At 42.2% G+C, this 20817-nt stretch overlaps 1 protein-coding gene across 3 annotated transcripts; it reads right to left on the bottom strand.

Moving 5' to 3' along the window:
- Nucleotides 1-1400: 1400 nt before the first annotated feature.
- Btnl9 (butyrophilin like 9) lies at nt 1401-20536 on the bottom strand. Of its 3 annotated transcripts, XM_047555502.1 has the most exons (12): nt 20510-20536; nt 20348-20404; nt 16500-16624; nt 14310-14657; nt 13403-13684; nt 8765-8893; nt 8541-8573; nt 8205-8225; nt 7815-7835; nt 7572-7598; nt 3558-3584; nt 1401-2716 (listed from the first exon to the last, which is right to left on the bottom strand). In XM_047555502.1, exons 3-12 carry the CDS (start codon nt 16606-16608, stop codon nt 2091-2093), a joined length of 1623 nt encoding a protein of 540 aa, XP_047411458.1. In that variant the 5' UTR covers nt 16609-16624; nt 20348-20404; nt 20510-20536; the 3' UTR covers nt 1401-2090. The 3 variants fall into 3 exon arrangements, with proteins under 3 accessions (XP_047411458.1, XP_047411457.1, XP_047411459.1); XM_047555501.1 differs by lacking the exons at nt 20348-20404; nt 20510-20536 and adding an exon at nt 17420-17549; XM_047555503.1 differs by lacking the exon at nt 20510-20536 and having other exon boundaries at nt 2444-2801; nt 20348-20484.
- Between the last annotated feature and the right edge of the window lie 281 nt (nt 20537-20817).

The raw sequence follows: 20817 nt of genomic DNA on the forward strand, positions 1-20817 counted from the left end.
GATGGTTTGCAAATATTTTCTCCTAATCCATGCATTGTCTTTTCATTCTGTTGTTTATTTTGCTGTGCAGAAACTTCTTTGTTCAATGCAATGCCATTTGTTTACATTTGTTTTTGTTTCCTTTGCTTTCAGCTTTATATCTAAGTTGTTGCTCAGACCAGTGTCATGTAGCAGTTCCTCTGTTTTATTCTAGAAATATTACAGTTTCAGATCTTATGCTTAAGTCTTTAATCCATTATGAAAAGTAAATTCATATACATTATTGAACATTTAAAAAATAGAGATGTAATTTTTAAAAACCCTAATAATCACCATTTTCTTATCCAAAGATAATCACTTAACTTTTGGTTTATCCTTCCTTCTCCCTGCCCTGGCACTGCCAAATCTTTTAATGTGAAATATTTCACACCTACAGCAAAGTTGCATGAGTAGTGCAATGAACTGTACACTATCTGTACACTATTTACCTAGATTCACTGTTACTTTGTCATATTTGTTGTCTCTCTTTCTTTATCCATATATTTAAATATATTCCCACTTTGTCATTTGAGTCAGTTGCAGACATTGTGATTAATCCCTAAAAACTTCAGTATATTTGCTAAACGCAAGAATAGTCTTCTGAATAACAACAGTACAAATGTCTCACTCAGAAAATTAACCTTCACTTAGTAGTTTAAAGTTGCTATTTCATTTTCTTTAGTTGTCAAATTAATGTCTTCTTATGCTAAATTAAACCACTTGCTTATTCTGGCAGATTACCATTGCAAAGGTAACCATTTCCCTTTAAATTTATAAAAGTTGTGTAAATTTACTATTTTAAGACTGGAAAAATACTGTTCTCCAAAAGGCTTTCACCCTATCGTTTTAGGATTCACTGGTGATTTTTAATCTATATTATTTCCACAGTGTTGTGAACTGGTAATCTTTCTATTTCTCTCTCTCCTTTCACCTCTTTTAGCTGGATTCTGTCTCTTAAAAAGAAAAAAAACCTTCCTGTTTTTCTTGAAAAAAGAAAAAGAAATTAACTATTTGCATGGACTCACTCATGCGTTGTTTAATTCAATGCACTATAACACATTGTTGTTATTACTGATTTTGATGTTCAAATTGTTCCATAATTGGTCAGGGAAGACCCTCCAAACTGGCACCTATTTATTTTTGCCTTTTGCATGAGTTTTTACTTATTTTTCAACATTTATATTTATTTACCTAATCTATAAAAACTATATATATTTATAATATATACATATATACATATATACATAAAGTGCTGTGTGCTTCATAGAAGGAACTGTGGAATGGCTGTACTGCATAGCAGCTACACACACACACACACACACACACACACACACACAAAATCACTGTGAAATTGATAACTCAAGCTAATTAATTACCTCATACATTTTTTGTTTTGATAAAAACATTTACAATTTACTTAGTGATTATTTAAGCATGCAATACACAGTTAATAACTATAGTCACCATTTTGTACAATAAAACTCTTGAACTTGTTCCTCCTGCCCATCAGTTTCTGTCCAGGCTTTAGTACTTCCTCTGCCCCACCCTTGGAATCAGCCATTTCTCCAAATTTATTTTAGTAGCTACTAGTGTTTAAAGCTAGGAACTGAGCCATAGGTGAACTCATTGTTTATGAGATGTCATTGCTGATAAACTGTTGTAGAACTAGCAAATATATACAAAAAGTATATGCCAATTATATGAAGTATATACTTATAATCCAGTCTAACAATGCCTCCCTCACCCCTCTTCCCCATTACATTTTCTACCCCATCTCCCATATGAGTACCCTGTTTCCCATGCATCATCAATGATATTTTTATTCATTAGCTGAGTCTTATATACAAACTATCTTTGAAAGTGCCCCTTTTCTTTAAGGAACACTATATACACCTCTGCATAGGCAAAGATACTCCCATTCTTCGTTCCCCTTCCGCTGCTCTGACCGTTTAGGCTTTGCTCATTGTTTTAGTTGGTGCATTTGTTGACTCTAGAGGAATCGAGAGAGACAAGCGCTAACCTGGACTTCCAGGAAGCTTCCCAGGCCCCAGTCCTGTGGCCAGGACAGAGCCTCACCACAGACCCAGGGCGGGATCCGAGGGCTCGTAGGGCTGTAACAGGCAGTCCGTGTCATTCTCTTCTGGAACGCACGTCCCTCTAGCCCTCAGGGAACAGATGGTTAGTGGATTAGGGCGTTCTCCACCATCGTGAGCCCTGGGCCTGAAATATGCGCAGAGAGCCCCTGAGAAGGTATCTGTGAAGGTAAAGATATGGGAGCCATCTGACACATTGAAGAAGGACAGCTTTCCCGCCTCACAGTCCAGGAAGATGCCCACACGCCGCGGAGGCACGCGCAGAGTGAGCGCTACGCGGTGTGGGTCCAGGACGAAGTACTCGCAGCTGTTCCACAGCCCCATCACCCAGTATCCACCAGCCGGACTCAGGCGTGCGGGTCCTGAGCGTTGCACAGCTGCCAAACACGCTCCCAGGAACCAGCGGCTGCGCTGGCCCACATGCACTTCCCAGTAGTGGCGACCAGTAGAGAAGCGCTCCCGGCTCAGCACGCATGTCTGCTCAGTGAACCTTTGCGGATCGCCAGCAGCCGGGATCGCTGCCGCTGGGCGAGAAGAAACACTCTTGGCATCCTCGGACACTTCCAGGCTGGGGTGCGCTGTGGCCGCGTCCAAGGTCACATCCACTGCTCAAAAGCACAGGGTTAGTGCCGACTGAGATTGGTTCTGGGACCCTTCTCTTTCCTCCTCCATAGGCAAATCTAGTTTCTCCTGGTAGAGCAATTAGTGAAATCATCACCCCACCCCATGCTAGCAACTCCCCACTCTGCCCGGCTCCCAAAGTGGCATGCAAGTTACTCCTAAGTATTGCAGTTTTGTTTTGTTTTGTTTTGTTTTGTTTTCCTGAACTGGAAGCTTCCTAATCACATACTTTATGCCATGGAGAGAAGTGAAAGCAAATGAGGTAGGTTCGTGAACAAGGAGCCAAGTTCTGATCAAGGGGAAGAAGCTATTGTCTGGTTTTATTCCCAGCTGGTGCACCAGACTTTGTGACCTTGAGATCATCACATGATCTCTGGTCCTTGGTTTTACAATTTCAGAATTTTAAAACTGAAGGAATCTGTGAGATAGTTTAGTCCAGTGACCTGCACTCCAACACTCACCACCCAAAACATACCCATTAGGTGTATGGGGAACCCCGAGTATTCTTTATGAGATGATCTGAGAGGTTCCTTTCACACTGTGTGTTCTGCCAGTAGGCCCAAGAAGCAGCCTACAATCCATTAGGAAATGAACCTAGTCAGACCCAGAAAGCTCTGCGTGTAGGGGAGCATGTCTGTGCATGCATGTGCGTAGACATGTAGAGTGCCAGTGTGTAACATTTTGTGTATGCAAGTGTGCTTGTATGTTTCTGTGTTCAGGCTCTGAATTTGGTTCCTGGAAACACCCTTCCTCTAATCTCAGATCTCTCATCTTTTCTATTTAAGATCCAGTTAAATCAAGTCATAAGTCAGTTTTTCAGCTTACCTGCATATTGTTGTGCTGCTCTCCACTCTGAAACCAGAGGAAAAAGAGCTGATTCAGTAACTCAGGAACCTTGAGGGAGGCTCAAATGTATGAGGGGTTCCCACAAATCAAACAACCTCACTCCCACAGCTGGTTTGGATCTAGACTTGTCTGGATCTACCATGGAATTTTCCTGAAAATTTAAGATTGGATTGGGTTCTGTACTAAAGTTGTGTGCTGGGAAAAGCAGAAGAATGGAACATAGGCAAAGACCCAGTACAAGTAGCCTGGATGTCCTCAGGGATGGAAATAAAGCTTCAAACACCCTGTCTTTCCTGAGTAGAACTCCTTTTTTTGGGGGGGGGTCAGGGGATTTAATTCAGGGGTGCTTTACCACTGAGCTACGTCCCAAGACCCTTTTTTTTATTTTTTATTTTTATTTTGAGATGGGTCTTGGAGTAGCTTGGAGCCTTGCTAAGTTGCTGAGGCTAACCTTGAACTCAAGATCCTCCTGCCTCAGCCTCCTGAGTTGCTGGGATTACAGGTTTATGCCACTCAGATCTCCTTTCTTAATGTGAGCCATGCCAATTAGATTTCTGTTTTGTTTTCTCTTTTCTGTTTTGCAACAAAGAGTTGACTAACAGCAATAGATGACATTTTCAGAGTTCCAAACATTATACCTAGTTTTGCATTAATATAACCAGTAGAACTTTAAAAATATATACCTGTTGGGTAGAATAACTCAATTCTATAAAACAGTGATTCTCCTTAATTATAAATTCAAAGCAATCCCACGCAAATCAACTTTTGGATATTTTTTAGGAACTTCAAAAATTTATCCTATAATTTATATTTTTAAAAGGCCCGTTAACTTTAAAAAGGCAGTAGAAAACTGAAATCAAATTCCATGCATGTATGAGTTTGTCAGGATGAACCCAACTACTACAGGGCTCTAACAAATTTTTATTAACAAATTGAAAAGGAAGTAGAAAGGGGAAAAAGGAAATTGTACTTTCAGTTACTGTAAAAGTTATAGCAGTAGCCAGGCACAGTGTTACTTGTAATCCCAGCTATTCAAGAAACTGAGGCAGGAATGATCAAAAGTTTAAAGCCAGCCTGAGCAATTTAGTGAGACTCTGCCTCAAGATAAATTTTTTTTAAAGGGCTGTGGATGTAGCTCAGCGTAGAGTGCTGTCTAGAATGCTTGAGGCCCTGGGGTCAATCCCCAGCATAAAGAAAAAAATCCATAGCAATAAAAAGAATGAGGCAATAGGTGGGCCAAGATACAGTTCCATCTAGACATGTGACTGGAATGTGCACTAAAGCTGACACTTCACATCAATGTGGAAATTATGGATAGTGTACTTACTAGATGGCTTTGGAAAAACTGACTGTGTAGAGAAAAACCACTGTATTCTCATCTAACACTCAAAAAATGGTGGATTATAGGATTAAAGACCTACATATAACACATATTGCTACAGTCTGGATTTGGATTTGAAATGTTTCCCAAAGGCCCACATGTTAAAGGCTTGGTCTTCAGCTTAGCACTACTGGAAGGTGGTGAAACCTTTGAGAGGTAGAGCCAACTTGGAGTTCTTCTGGTCTAATAGAGGTATGCCCTTGAAGGAATATTTGGGCTCTGTCCCTATTCTTTTCCTCATTGCTTCCTAGCCATGATGAAGTGAGCAGTTTGGTTCATCTAACACTTCCCTCACAAAGTGCTGCCTTGCCACAGATTCAAAGGCAACAGAGCCAAAGCAACTATTGGAATGGACCCACCATTTGACCCAGCTATCCCACTCCTCAGTTTATACCTACAGGACTTAAAATCAGCATACTACAGTGATGCAGTCACATCAATGTTCATAGCTACTCAAATCACAGTAGCTAGATTGTGGAACCAACCTAAATGCCCTTCAGTTGATGAATGGATAAAGAAACTGTGGTATACATACAGAATGGAATATTACTCAGCCATAAAGAAGAATAAAATTATTGCATTTGCTGGTAAATGGATGGAGTTGGAGAATATCATGCTAAGTGAAATAGGCCAAGGCCCCCAAAACCAAAGGCCGAACATTTTCTCTGATAAGTGGATGACGATACATAACAAGGTGGAGTGCCAGGGGGGCAAGAGAAGAATGAAGGAACTTGGATTGTGTAGAGGAAAATGCAGTGGGAAGGGTTGGGGGGAGGAAAGATAGTAGAATGAGATAGATGGTATTACCCTATGTTTATGTATGATTACATGAATGGTGTGGATCTACATGTGTATAACCATAGAAATGAAAAGCTGTACCCCATTTGTGTACAATGAATCAAAATGCAGTCTGTAAAAATAAAAATTTAAATAAAAAAAGAAAAAAGAAAAAGAAACCTCAAAACCAAATAAAACTTTTCTTCTTTTAAGCTGATTATCTCAGGTATACTGTTATAGTAACAGAAAGTTAACACACATATAAAATGAATAAAAGAAAGTGTAAGAGAATATTTTTGTGACCCACATGTGAGAAAGATCTTCTTCAACAAAACTTCAAAAACATAAACCATAAGGAAGAAATTTGATTTTATCAAAATTAATGATTTATTTTCATAAGGGGACTCTGGACAAGGTTAATAGCAAATGACAGGATGGAAGAAGGAATTTACAATGTTTAATACCAATGAAGATATTATATATATATATATATATAGTAAATATATATATATATAATATATAATATCTTGTGTGTATATATATATATATACACACACACACACAATACATACATCATACGAGAAAGACATTCTTTAAGAAAACCAGGCAAGGGTATGAACTGACAGTTTTCAGAAAAGGAAGCCACAAAAGCCAACTAACACATACAGATGCTTAAACTACTTAGCATTCATAAAGATGCAACTGAAAGAACAATGAGCAATGATTTACTGACTTAATGACTGGCAAACTTGGAAAGCTGGTTCACATGGGATACAGGCACATAGAGCTTCTATGCACTGCTGACAGCAGGGTGAAGGACTCCCTTAAAGACTTCTGTCCCACTACAGTACATATTCCCCCATGGGCCAGAAATTTCTACACAGGATCATAAGGTGACATGTTTGAGGTTATTAATTCAGTGTCTCTTATGGTGGTGTGGAGTTAAAAGAAGCTTGAATGTGTACTCCAGGAGGGTGCCTGGCTACAGTGGAGTGTTCCGCAGCAAGAGAAACAGACCACATGCATCCATGAGATAGATATTAAACTAGACATGCATGGAAAAAGCAAGGGATAGCAAGAAACTATAAATGTCACTTATATCACTAAAATGCATATGGCAAAATAGAAACATTTGTAAGAATACATACAAAATAAAGACACACATTTGACTGTTTGCCTTACGGGGGGATATTGGGAGGTATGGTGAGAAATGGGTACATATATGGTAACATGCCCACTCTAGACCCGCAAGGCAGTTTGTGAGAGTGGGTATCAGGAGTGTAGGTAATGTCATAGGCTACTAGGGTTGGAACCAGTGGTTTCCAATATGTTGAGACCCTAGAACAATATAAAAATAAACATGGAAGCAAAACTTGAGCATAACTCCTAACAAGTGGTATGTGACACTATGAAATGAAAACAGAATGAAGCATGGTAGGTTAATCATAGTGAGTGATGGAGATGCTGAGATGTAAGTCCCTGACTTATGGTGACTTAACTTATGATTTTTGGACTTTACAATGGGGCAAAAGTCATACACATCTAGTAGAAATCGTACTTCAGATTTTTTACTTCCCAGGCTAGTGACAATACCTGGTACCATACTCTTCTGAGATGCTGGGCAGCTACAGCCACTGCTCCCAGTCAGCCATGTGATCACACAGGTAAATGACTGGTACTTTACAGTGTGCTCTGTTGCTAAGCTATGAGTTAGGTAGGTTAGGCATATTAAATGCATTTTTTACTTATGGTATTTTCAATTGATGATGCGTTCAATTGGGATGTAAATTGGGGAACACAATGAGAATTGGGGGAGAGAAATGATCTTCACTTACCAGCCTGACCTTCAGTCCTTCTCCAGTCTGAAGTAGCAAAGGGAAATGGAATTAAAACATCAGGACACCACAGCTTCCCGGCTCACATCAGAGTTCATGCACACCTCTTCCTCTCCCTGCCCCTTTCCTATTTCTCCTGCCACCCACACAGCCTAGGCATCATACCTCTGGTTGGGAGATGAGACAATCAGCATTTGCAAAAAAGGTGGACATCAGGGAATAGTTTTAATAGGGATCACTTACCAAGTTCTGTTTGAAGCTTCTCTGAAAGCAGAGCACAAAGAAAACATTAATCTTCACATAAATAGAACCACCTTCCAAAACATGTCACTGGGAAGACGTTCTACTGCTAACCCCCACCCGACCCTTGCTCTAGAAAAGGCCACTCATCTGCAGGATTCTGCCTCATTCTATTCACTTCAGTGGCAACTACGCACCCACAGTCAGCCTGTCCTTTCAGCCCTTTTGGAAGAGAAGAGACCCAGAAGTAAGGATTTAGGATAAGATTGGTGCCATCTATCGCTTCCCAAAGGGGGATGAAAAACACTGAATGCGTCTTTCCATTATTCCACGTGCTCCCTGGTTACTTATCTGGTCGGCACCCAGCAATGTTGTGAGGTAACCAGAACTTACTCAGTTGTGCAGTCAGTTTTCCTGCAGAAGAAACGAAAGGAAGGAAAATTTTCAAGTTGAGGAATGAGTTCCATAAGGCAGATCAATGAACGCTGAGGCCTCGTTCTCCACAAAGTGCACAGACTCGCCCCCCTGCGTCTGGGTGGGAACTCTGGGCGGGAAGCAATCGGGCTCTGAGGTAGGTAAGGGGAAGAGCAAACCTCTGTCCCACTAACCTAACTCAGCCCTGCTAACTCCACCCTCCGTCCCAATCTGGGTCCTTGTCGTGTTGACCCAACGCCCCCTTTTGCGCTGGTCAGGGGTGTTGGACATAGAGCGCGCCTCCCCGCAGCTTACCTTGTTCCTTCTCTGTCTGTTTCTTTAGCTTTTCTGGAGGAAGGAAAGAGAGAAGCCTCAATATGTGCCCTCCTCTGCCTGTTTCCAGATCCTGTTCCGACAGGCGCCTCTGTAAGCCACCCTGGGGTCCCCTTCCTGCCCGCATGTCCTTCTACGCAGCTGCTACCACTTTCCTCTTAAGCAAAGCCAGCGGTAGGAGGGCGGTCCTCGGGCCTCTCTCATACCTTGAGACTGCTGTTGCTTGTGCAAGTAGTACAGCGCCAGCATCGTGAGGAGGGCCAGGAGTAGCGGCAGTGCCACCAGGGTTCCTAAGAAAGCACTCTTCCACGGGGAAGTTCCGGGTAGAAATACATCTGAAAAATACCCCACAGGGATTGTCTCGATTCAGGCGCCATTGAGACAAGGCTCTACTGGACCTCGTGGACTGGAAAATCTTCATAGTGGTCTTGGTTGTGTTGACACATTCTGGCAGCCCTAGAGCCAAGTGTAAAATGGGTGTGACAGCGACTACCAGGGCTTCTCTCAGGTAGGATCAGGTGAAAAAGCGTTGAACTTGCCCAGTGGAAGGAGAAAGTGCTGCACATTGAAGAGAAAAGAGACACACTGGGTGGGGTTTGGTGGTGCAAGCCTGTAATTCCAGCGGTTGGAGAGGCTGAGGCAGGAGGTTCGCAAGTTCAAAGCCGGCCTTAGCAACTTAAGTGAAACCCTGTCACAAAATAAAAAATAAAAAGGGCTGGGGATATGACTCAGTGTTTAAGTGCCCCTGGGTTCAATCCCTAGTATAAGAGAGAAGGGAGTGGGGCACTGGTGTGTCTGACCCTCTTGCTCCTGCTTAGAACTTCTATGACCACAGTTCTGACCTCCCACTACTTCTTCCCACTCTTGCCCTTCATCTGAAGGAATTAAGAAGTCAAGGTGTTTTTTGCTTACCTTTGAAATCTAGTGAATTATTGTTCTCTCTATTGAATTCACTAATAGTCTCTCTGCCTAGTTGCAAACAATTGTCTCTTACCTGTTGTCACCACACTTTTGGAAGAATTGCTAACAAAGTTGATAACCTACTGAACGACAGCTTCCAATCCCCAGGGAGGAACTGCCCCCATGGAGGATGTGACCAAGAGCAGTACTGGCCTCGGCCAAAAGATCAAGAAATGATTCACTTTCATCAAAAACTCAATGAATTAATCAAGAATGATTAATATTGATTACTATTAAGCTTACACATAGTTGTTTCTAAAATATGCTGTGAATTGTAATTCAACATTTCAATGCTGTTTTCTCTAGGATGGCAAAATTATCATTAACAGAAAAGTATACATTACACACATATACATAGTTATATAAATGAATTTTTTCTAAAAGTTTATAAAAATATTTGTAGCCTCTGGAGGGAAACTGCTTTCTTGGCATTCATGATATAATAAAGATCTATTTTAAACCACTCATTTTTATAGTACCTGACATGTATTGTAATCATGCACCATAAAAATTTTTTTAAAACTTAAAAAAAGAGAGCAACCCTTTAGAAACTCTTGTGGCAATTTAATAATTTTGTGTCTATTGAATTTAATTATTTAAAGAGGGTGCTTTGGGGCTGGAGTTGTAGCTCGGCGGTAGAGTGCTTGCCTCACACATGTGAGGCACTAAGTTCAAGCCTCAGCACCACATAAAAATAAATAAAGGCATTGTGTTCAACTAAAAAATACACTAAAAAATAAAACATAAAAGGGTGCTTTTATCTCACAGGTCTTTTTAAAAATACATCTTTATCTTTAAAAAATAAACTGTAGTAAAATATATAAAACAAAAAGTCTATCATCCTCTCCTGTGTCCACCTCACCCTGGTGCTGGGTATCGAACCTCAGTGGTGCTAGGCAGGTACTCTGCCACTGAGCTATATCCTTAATTCTTAATCATTATTATTTTTTTAGTGTATAGTTCAAATGCACTAAATACATGCACACTGAAACATGTCTATCACCATAATCCATCTCCAGAAATTTTTAATCATTCCAAATGGAAATTATGCTCGTTAAACATGAATTCTCCATTCCTCTCTCAACCCCAGACTCTAAAAGCCACCATTCCACTTTCTATAAATTTGACAGTTCTGGGTACCTCATATAAGTGGGCACACAATATTTACCCATTTGTGTCTGTTATTCCATTTAGTATAAGTGGTTTTTTATCTTAATTTTATTTTTCTAGAAGTGTGTTTCATTGTACTGTACAAAAGTATTGGTCACAATGAATTGATCTTCAGGACAGATGGTTTCAAAGCATAGACCTGGGGGTTAAGAGCAGGGGTTTCAGGGTCTGATGTCTCCCTGACCTACTACCCTTAACCCTCTCTCTGTTCCAGCCCCTCCAGTCTCTGTGCTTGCTTTGTTACCTAATATCCACGTGACTCACACCATCTGTAAAGAAGTGTATACAGAGAAATATATACAAATCTCAAATTATGTATACAAATTTAATAATAAATATAAGCAATGTAAATTTAGATTTATATACAAATCTCAAAAGGAAAAAAAAAATTGTACTTTCCCTAATGCAAAAAGAAAGACTCCTCCTTTCTCCTTCCTCAGAGCATTTCCTTTAGGGAATCTGTAAATTCTTTCTCTATTTCTTTGAGATGTAGATAAATTTTGAAAGCTAAACAAATCTTTTGTCAACTGTACAACTCAGGACTTTATCTTAAGGGCCATCTCTTTGATATGTAAACATCATGGAGAAAGAACTGGGAGTTTAAGAGCTCTGAGCACATCTGCAATCCCATCAACTCTGGAGACTGAGGAAGGAGGATAGAAAGTTCCAGGCTAGCCTCAGCAACCCTAACCCTAACCATAACCTTCAGCAACTTAGAAAGATACTGTCTCAAAAGAAAAAGAAAAAGAAAAGCTGGATGTGGTGGCATACACATGTAATCCCAGCAGCTCCGGAATCTGAGGCCAGGTGAAAGCCAGCCTCGGCAACTTAGTGAGGCCCTGTCTCCAAAAACAAAAAAAAGTAAAAGAAAAAGAAAGGAAAAGTCTGGCTATAAGTTATAACTACTTGCCATAGAGATGTGAGAGGTTTTATTTTTTCCTTTGGGTAAAGATAGCTAACAAAGATGGTCACCCCAATTAGCAGAGAAATTTATTTATCTGTTTATTTAGATATGGGCCTCATGTTGCCCAGGCTAATCTCAAACTAATGAACTCAAGCCATTCTCCTGCCTCAGTCTCCCAAGTAGCTGAGACTACAGGCAATGCCACCATACCCAGTTCACTAGGGGAATTTAGAGTACACTCTCTGCAACAAATGATGCTGTCAAATCCTCCTACTAGAGGATAAGTTATCAATTATCTTGAAACCATACCTACCAAATTATATCAAAGGGAGAGATTTTTGTTATGATAATATAATTATTAATTTGGAAAATAACCCATAATCGGGTTTGCCTCAGGACATAAAACAATTAGAGTCGTGAACATTAAACCTTTTGGTGAGTACTTCTTAATAAGATTTTGATACAAATAATGACCTAAATTTCAACTCCTTGCCTAAAAAGCTATTTACCTGAGTCACCATTTTATAATCCACAGCCATACTCCACCACTCCCTGCCACCTTTCCTTTCTTCATTTTTCTCTCTAGCACCCTCCTCCTCTTCCTTCTCTTCCTCCTCCTCCTTTTTTTTGTGGCACTGGGAATTTAACTCAGGGGTGCTCTATCACTAAGCTATAGTCTGAGCTATTTTTATTTTCTTATTTTGCAATAGGGTCTCACTAAACTGATGAAGTTGGCCTCAAACTTGAAATCCTGCCTCAGGCTCCTGAGTCCCTGGGATTACAGGTGTGTGCTGCCATGCCCAGCTTCACCTACCACCTTCTAATGTATTGAGGTAGGATAGAATAAATAAAAGATATAAGTAGAAAGGAGACATAAATGAAAGACAAGGAAATATGATTCTAATTTAAAGTTCCACATACTTTTCCAGGCCAGTCACTCCCAAATTTCTGGGAAATCTGTAAATCTAATGTTAACCAAAAATCACTCACTTATGATAATTACCTTGTGCACTGTTAATTAATCTACAAATAAATAGATTAAGCAAAGAGTGATATGATATTTTAAGAAACCTATAAATTAAGGTACTTTCCAACATTATCATTCATCAGACAATGAAAACCATGTCAACTTAAGGATTCTGAGAACAACTACATCACCATAAACCATCTTGTGATTATCAGACTAATGTCATCTCTACATAACTTCCCATACCCAACTCTCACAAAGTTTCTTTTAAAAGAGGAGCTGGGAACCCCCCAAATGCTTCCTTCTCTTGAGAGAGTCTGCTTTGCTAAAGAAATCTGTTTGTGCCTCTAGTGACTCATGCTGAAATTCTTTTCTGTCAAGTACATCAAGGATGCTGCTGGTCCCTAGTAGAGTCCACCCCCACCCCCCCAGAACTGCTAGCAACTCTCTTCCAGAGATATGTCTTCTTCTGTGGCAATATCATGTGATTTACTTATATTATTTATTGTCTGTATCCCCCACTGGAATGGGAACCTGAGGGTAGGGGTTTGGAACATATTGTGGGTGTTCAATAAATAATTTTTTGAAGGATGAAATTGGCAACACATGGGCTCTCCTGATGATCTCTAATGAACAGAGTTTATGAGTTCATGTCCTTTAGCACAGAAATGTTGACTCTCTGGGGCCATCAGTTGCACTTTGTTTCGGGTATGGTGTCAAGGCCAACCCACCCCATTCTCAGTCAGGCCTCAGTACCATTGTATCCTTGAAAACCACCTTTGGGTCAACTGATATGGAGAACATAATGATTAAGAGGAGAAGGGTGAGCCAGCATCCACTGACCTGCTAAGTGAACCACAAACTCTTTCTTCTGGATCAGAAGAGGGTTCTGGATGGAGCAGGACATGTTGCTATGGGCTTCTCCTCGGGTAACCACGGATGTTTCCAGACTGAACAGGCCCTTGACATCTCGGATAATGACTTCAGACTCCGGTGGAAGGCACTGTCCCTGGTGGTTTCTCCACTGAACTTTGGGTTTGGGGTACCAGCCACTGGAGCTGCATCTCATCTGAATGCCTCCTTCCTTAAAGCCTTCAAGGGAGATCTGAGGGTCTGAGCCCAGCCCTGGGAGAGGCAGAAGGAGTGGGAATGATCAGTCAGGCACCTTCCCAGAAGATGTGTGGGAAGTCCGTGCAACAATTTAGCACTTGCAATCTCCATAAGGCACCAGGAACTGTGACTGCTCTTAATGTGTGTGGGCTTGCAGCAATCATCCCACCCTCCATGGATTGCAAATGACAGTCTAGATTACCAGTAGCATGTGGGGACAGTACTACCCTGAGGGACATTTGGAAATATGGAGAGGAGGGTATTTGGTGGAGAAGGGCTACTGGCATTTAGTAGTATTATTTATTGCCAAGCTACCTGGACTTTGAATTCCACTAACAAAGCAGGCCTCCTCCCCCAAAGCTCCACCAAGAATGATCATATTTTCATATGTTAAGGATCACTGTGGTGTGTGTGTGTGTGTGTGTGTGTGTGTGTGAGAGAGAGAGAGAGAGAGAGAGAGAGAGAGAGAGAGAGAGAGAGAGAGAGAGAGAATGTTTGCTCCTCTTGTCCATTTGCAAGTGAATCTATCCCTTGTTTTAAAAAAAAGTCTTCTCCTCTGCTCCTGTCACATTAGGGATTTTCTCTGATTGTATATTTACTTGAGCAAAGCGACTCTATCTGAATTGGTCAGAGCACGTACCTGCTACCTCCAGCTCCCAGATGGCTTCACCAGAGAAGTCATCGGAGAGAAAGCTACATCCATACCGGCCCTCGTCTGATGGAACGATGCTGCGGAGCTCCAGGATGACGCTGCCAACGCTGATGTTCTCCGTGACAAGTTTGGTCCTGTTTTGGAACTGTGCCATCTGTGTGCTGAAGAGCTCCTGCCTCCCTTTGTACAGGTGCACCACATCGGAGGACTGGCTCCGGAACCAGCGAATCTCCATGTCTTCAGCGTCCTGGTACCGTGACAGGTGGCACGGGAACTCCACCTCTTCCCCAACAATGGCCAGAATGGATTCCCCAGGGCCTATCACCTTGACCTCCTCTAGGATGACAAGCCAGAGTAATGGCCTGAATCAATCTTCTTCAAATATAATTTTTATCTTATCACTTTGCAGGTCAGAAATATTCAAAAGATAAAGATGAGGCCCTCTACAAAGAAAACCAGCCTGGTTTCTTGAGCAAGTAACTTATATGAAAAAAGTGAGTGTCACATAAGGTGTTTCACAACCAGAAACAACGTGCAGATGTTATTTGGGGGACTATGTAAGTATGGTCAGGGCAGTAAGTGAAATGCAACGTTAGGCTAAGAAAAAGCAAGTTTCAAAACCAATATAAACACTATTCCATGATCTTGAGTAAAAAAATTAATATTTATATAACTGTTTAGAGAAAAAGGTTGGAAAGGAGAGACACCAAATCCTTGTTGGTGGTAATTTCTGCATGATGGGACTAGATAGTTTCTTATTTCCATTTATCAGCTTTTACAATTAAAAATATACCACATATGTACAGTTTTATAAAAACAAAAATATTTAATCTATGAGGGCTCCATGCTCCATGGATTTTCATAAAGACCACCCAAATTCTACTGTTGACACTTATTAATCATGATCTTTCATTTGATCACTTCCTTCATAGTGTCTTCGTGTGGTCACTCTGCTACCTCAAACTAGCTCAGTTAGAACCAAGCTCAGTTAGAACCTTTTTCCAAAGCCCTATCATCCTGGATTCCTTCCCATCCTTCACTTTGCCCCTAGAATATGGACACATCTTTCTTTGTGTCATTTGAGACACCTTGTTGCCTATTGAGTGAATCTCCAACACCCTCTTAGCAACTTTCCTCCCTAGGGTCTCCCCTCCCGTCTCACCACACACCCAATGTTTGGTTCTCTTCCCTGCCTCAGTTTACCCTCCATCTGTCATTTTCCTGGAGTATGTACATATTGGGTAGCTCTGCACAAACAGTACCTCCTGTCTGCCTCTCCTTGCTTCTTGGGGAAAGATAATTTTTCTTAGTTTTGTTTAGCTGTGATCCCAAAATCTTTGGACATGGTTTTCTTGCAGTTGTTTATGTCATTTATGTTCTGCTCCATTGATCATGAGCTGCTTGATGATCTGACCTATGCCTTAGTCACTCTGATATCCCTGGTTCCCAGCCTAAGACATTAGAAAATTTCATTTGCATAATTAATTAATTTGCACCCTCCATCTGCTTCTGCTTCTGTGTCTTTCTTTTCTTTTTTCTTTTTCTTTCTTTCTTTCTTTCTTTTTTTTTTTTTTTTTTTTTTTTTTGGTACCAGAGATTGAACACAGGGTGCTTAACCACTGAACCACATCCCAGCCCTTTTTTAATGTTTTATTTTGAGACAGAACCTCACTGTTCCTCAGGCTGGCTTTGAACTTTTGATTCTCCTGCCTCCTGAGCTGCTGGGATTACAGGTGTGCATCACTGCACCCGACTGACTGCTTCTTTTGTGAGATGGTAGAATTGGGAGAAATTTTCAGTTCTTTAAAAGCTATGCAGGTGCTAGAGTTAAAAATATTTACTAACTGGTTAAGCGTAAACACTAATCAAGAAGAGCTTCCTGGCACCCTCCTGCCATCTTCTTTGCCATGCCCAACTTCAGGGTCCTGGGAAGTGTATGAGGGGTTTGGGGACTGGCAAAATGCTAGAGAGGCATGCAGTGGCTGAATGGTGCCCAGGGCAAGTGGATCTTTAAAAACTGGGCTGGAAATATCTCTGTATTTTAGCAAATGGCAATGGCCTTTTCCTGTTTTATAAGATCTTAGCCTTGGGAGGCACCTGGCATAAGAGGTGGGCAGAGCTGAGGTGCCCATGTCCTGGTCTGGCAAGCTACAGATGGGTGCAGGTCAGATGCATTACCTGAATTTGCCACCCCATGCTGAAGGAAGAGGAGGTGTGTGAGGAAGAAGAAACTGCTGGGCAGAGGTACTCTCTTCAAAAGGTCTGGGGATACTGGGAAATCCTCCATCAGCAGTGAAAGCCACCTGGAGAGAGATAAAGTGGTGCTGGGTGACATGGGGCAGCTTACTTTCCCATAGGGCGTGAGACCTGTTGTTGCCTCAATTATTTTTTTTTAATGTCAAATCTGATTCAACAGTGCCAGTACCTGGCTTTTTTTAAACCAGGATCGGATGTGAGATCTGCTTCTAATTTTACCAAGCAACATTGTTAATAGAATTATTGGCCTTGCTCTACCTCACACAGCTTCAAGAGGACAGGGCTGAAGCGTCCCAGAGGAAGCAGCTCCTGAGCTATGTATTGTTCAGAGACAGGAATAGAGCCATACATTGTGTGAGGGCTCAGCACCACCCTCCTCTGAAGTTAGTGGAGTTCCCCAAACAAAAGGAAATCTCTGAAGAATCTCAGATGCTTTTATTCTCCCTTCCTCACCATCCCAGGCCCAAGGTTGCTTTCACTTCTCTTTGTCCTAGAACATCAGGTCCACAAAACAGAGGAACAAATACAGTTCTGCTTTTTTCCAAATGGAGTATGCTTCTGGTGGCTGCCTGCCAACTCCAACAACATTCTGAGATCTGAGGTAGTGCTTCCAGGGGGGCAGCTGGTCACTGTTCCGGTGTGTATAGAATCTTTGAGGCCTTATTGATGGAGTCATCCCATCTAGACATCCCTTCCTCCACCTGTGGTCCTGGAGAACCAGTCTCAGCTCAGACAAGGGCTGTCCCCTTTAACTCTAGTGTCCCCTTGGGCCTATGGTAACATCTCACAGTCTGGTGGCCAATGAGTATGGTGTGGCTAATATATCTTGAATTCATACCAACCTCTCTGTATTTCTCCTTCATTCAGTTGTAGGATCTTAGGCAGTTTTTGTCACTGGATAAACCTCAATCTTTGCTTGAACAATGGAAAAAAACATTTCCATCTCTTCCAGAGACTGCCTCTCTCTCTTTTCACTCCTTACAGCACCCCCAGATGGGTGTGAGTCTCCATTCTCCAGTCCTCCTCAGTTTCCTCCTCCGCCTTCTGCCTCCACATTCCTCACTCTGGTTCTCCTTCTGCAGACCTTAGGCATGGCCTGTGCTTCCAGTGTCCTATGGCTTTAGTGCTACAGCCACACCATCAGCAATACCATTGGCAAGGTGTCGATAAAGGAATTTAAGCCTCTAGGTCACACAACAGAAGAACAGTTAAAGAGATAAGGGGGAAGTTAGTGAGGAAACTTCCTGAGTGACCTTTAGCTGGGAAGGACTCAGGCTGTCGGGAATACAATAGGAGGGAGGAACAATGGCTGAGAGGTGAGTGGGTCAGGTAATGGTAGTCCCAGAGTTCAAACTTGGTAGGGAAATGCAGGGGAACAAGTTGGTATGGCTTCGTTTTCAGACAGATTCCTCTAAGGGAGACATCAGCTCCCCTCTGGAAGGGGTTTGTCTGTTTTGGTGGCCAGCAATTAATTGAAATCATTCTTCTCACAATCACTAGAATGACCTGAGGCCTTAGGCAGGGATCAAGGCTCTGGTAGGACAGTCTGATCTCTTGCCTTTTGTGGCAGATGGCAGGAAAGTCTCTGTGACAGGCCTGGAAACCAGGAGTAAAGAAGCAGAGTGCACAATGGCTTTGTGTTTTCTCATCCTTTTCCTTATTCTCCTTTCTTCCCTTTTGTGCCTCTATCCTTTCTTTTGGGTTCCAGATACAGATCAGAGCTGCATGGGGGCAGAGCCATGAGGGGCATATCAGCATTCTTTTGGAAGGTATTCCAAAAGAAGAGGAGCTCAGTCAGACCCATTTGCATGAGCCAGATTCTGAGAAATTAGTCATTAGAAATTAGTCAAATTAGAAACTTGTACTAGGTGGTAACAGGTCCTCCCATGAGGAGGTGATAGGTACAAGGCCCCAGAGTGGGAGAAGGGTGGCCTCGTGGAATGAGCACTCACTCTGAGTACCCTAGACAGGGGGATGCTACCATCTCCCAGGGGTCAAGAGGTTGTGACTGTGTGCTCCAGAACTGTGGCATTGTTAAAACTGCAGTTCTCTGTTGCAATAAGCCGTGTGCTTCCCATTGCTGAAGCTACAGGAGAGACAGTTATAAACAAACATGAATGCATGCAGATGGATGAGGCCACAGTATTAAAAACTGACACTTATTAACTACCAAGCATTCAGCTGTACCACAAGTATTATTACTACTATTACTAATAAGTCTAAATTACAGATAAGAACTGAGGCACAAATGGCTAAGGGACTTGCCTCTGCACAGTATGTAGTGGGTTGTGGAGTGAGGCTTCCACCTGAGCTGTCTGGTTCCAAAAACTTACTCTGTGCTTCTCTCCATACAGATTCCTCACCAGTTGTGTTGTTTCAGGTCTGAGTGCACTCCTCATTACTCCTGCAATCTGAGACTATGATTGCTGTAAGGAACTACCCAACCTTTCACTTGAATCAGCTATCTCACAAATATTTTAAAGAAGAGACTAGATCACAAAGTGTCAGCCACAAAATCAAGCAAGCGAACAACCAACAAATACAAATTTAAAAATCCCACCGCCAAATAAAACATCTTAAGCCAGAGCTTTCCTAACACTATCAACAGCTTCTACTTAGGCAGGGGGCACATGTACTCAGTCCTGTTATTAACTACTCAAGGACATTGCCTTGAAAGAAAGGTCTGGTAATTTCCTGAAGGGAAGTCAGTGACTTTGGAGGGATCCTATTGTACCTCTTTCCCACTTGCTGCCTGAAGTTTCCCTTTTCAACCCCACTCTCCAATTTAAAGACTCTGATCCTTATTGAAGTGCACATTCCACAGAGCTCAGTCAAAATGAATTTCAGAGTCTGGTTCTGGTGAAGAAGTTTTGCTGGGGAAAGGAATAAGAGGCTGGACATGCTGGATACTTGGAGAAGATGCAGAACACAGAAGAAGGATGGCCAAAAAGGGGGCCTCAGACTGAGCTATGCTGTGCTCATGGGGTACATTTCCCCTATTCTCTTGGGAGCCTGTAGGTCATTCCCTTCTGAAGACACAAGGAGTAATAGGGACTCATGCACACTGAAATGCTGCCACCCTCCACCCAGGGGGAGTCCACTTCTCTCCTTCCCTCTTTCTCTTTCTTCCCTCTTTTTCCTTCTCCCTCTCTCCTTGCCCCCAACCCAGCTTCATTCCTATTCTTTCTTCCTGAATTTCCAATTCAGGAACACTGGATGTTCCAGTGTTCTCTTGACTTCTAGTCCCTCAGCACTTGAGTCTTTCTTTAGATTACTTATATTTTGCTTTACTGATTTGCAAATTGTTTTACTGGTATGCAGGTGTACATTCTGCCCTCCTCTTATTCCGTGTGCTAAGCTGTGTGCACTGTCCCACCCCACCCTACTCCTCAAGCCCCAGTGGCATGCTTTGTCCTCAGCAGCCACCAGTGATTGCTCATTGACCTGCACTGGTTTGATTTCAATAGACCCACCAAAGGATTTCCACCCTTTTTAAGGGAGATGGATCACCTCAATAAGGGGGCCTCAATGAGGTTTCAAGTCCTTTTCATCTGGGGAAAATGGGATGCATCAAACCCTGTCTTCTCAGAGGAGCCTGCCTGAATGGGCATCACCCCTTAGCCACACTGGAAACTCCCATCCTGCCTCCAGGCACAGCTAAAAGGATGCCACTCCATGGTGTGCTCTCCCTAGCACCTTCCACTATCATTTTCTGCCCTTCATTTCTGAAAAGTGGAGGTTTAGACCAGTATTGAGAGTGAACCACATACCTTTCAGGTAGCAGCAAAGCATCCAAAATGGCTAAGTCCCAGCGATCTCACGTTCCCCTGCAAAGTGAGACAATTGTTGTGAAGTGTCTTAGTTCCTTTTAGACAGAGGCTGGCAGCTGATTTCAGGGGGACAGCTCATTTGTGACAGAATTATTCACCCACCTTCCACCTTAGGAATATATGCCGTTGGCTATAAAAACCAAGATGGATAGAACAAAACAAGGAAGTCTCTGTCACATCCTGTCTCCGTGAGGAAAATCACAAATTAAATTCCCATGGAAAATGCCCCCCCACACAGGGTCTTAGAAGGAGGGCAAAGGTATCTAAGAGCTTTGTAGAACAGACTGCAAACCGCAAAGGCTCAGAGCAGGGAGAGAATGCACCAGCTGGCTGCCTGGGATCTCTAGCAGGTTGAGCTGGGGCAGTCAGGGAGGCCATCCCTGACCAGCCCCTCTCTCCTCACAGTCACA

The sequence above is a fragment of the Sciurus carolinensis genome, chromosome 6, assembly GCF_902686445.1.
Source record: "Sciurus carolinensis chromosome 6, mSciCar1.2, whole genome shotgun sequence".
Classification (NCBI taxonomy): domain Eukaryota; kingdom Metazoa; phylum Chordata; class Mammalia; order Rodentia; family Sciuridae; genus Sciurus; species Sciurus carolinensis.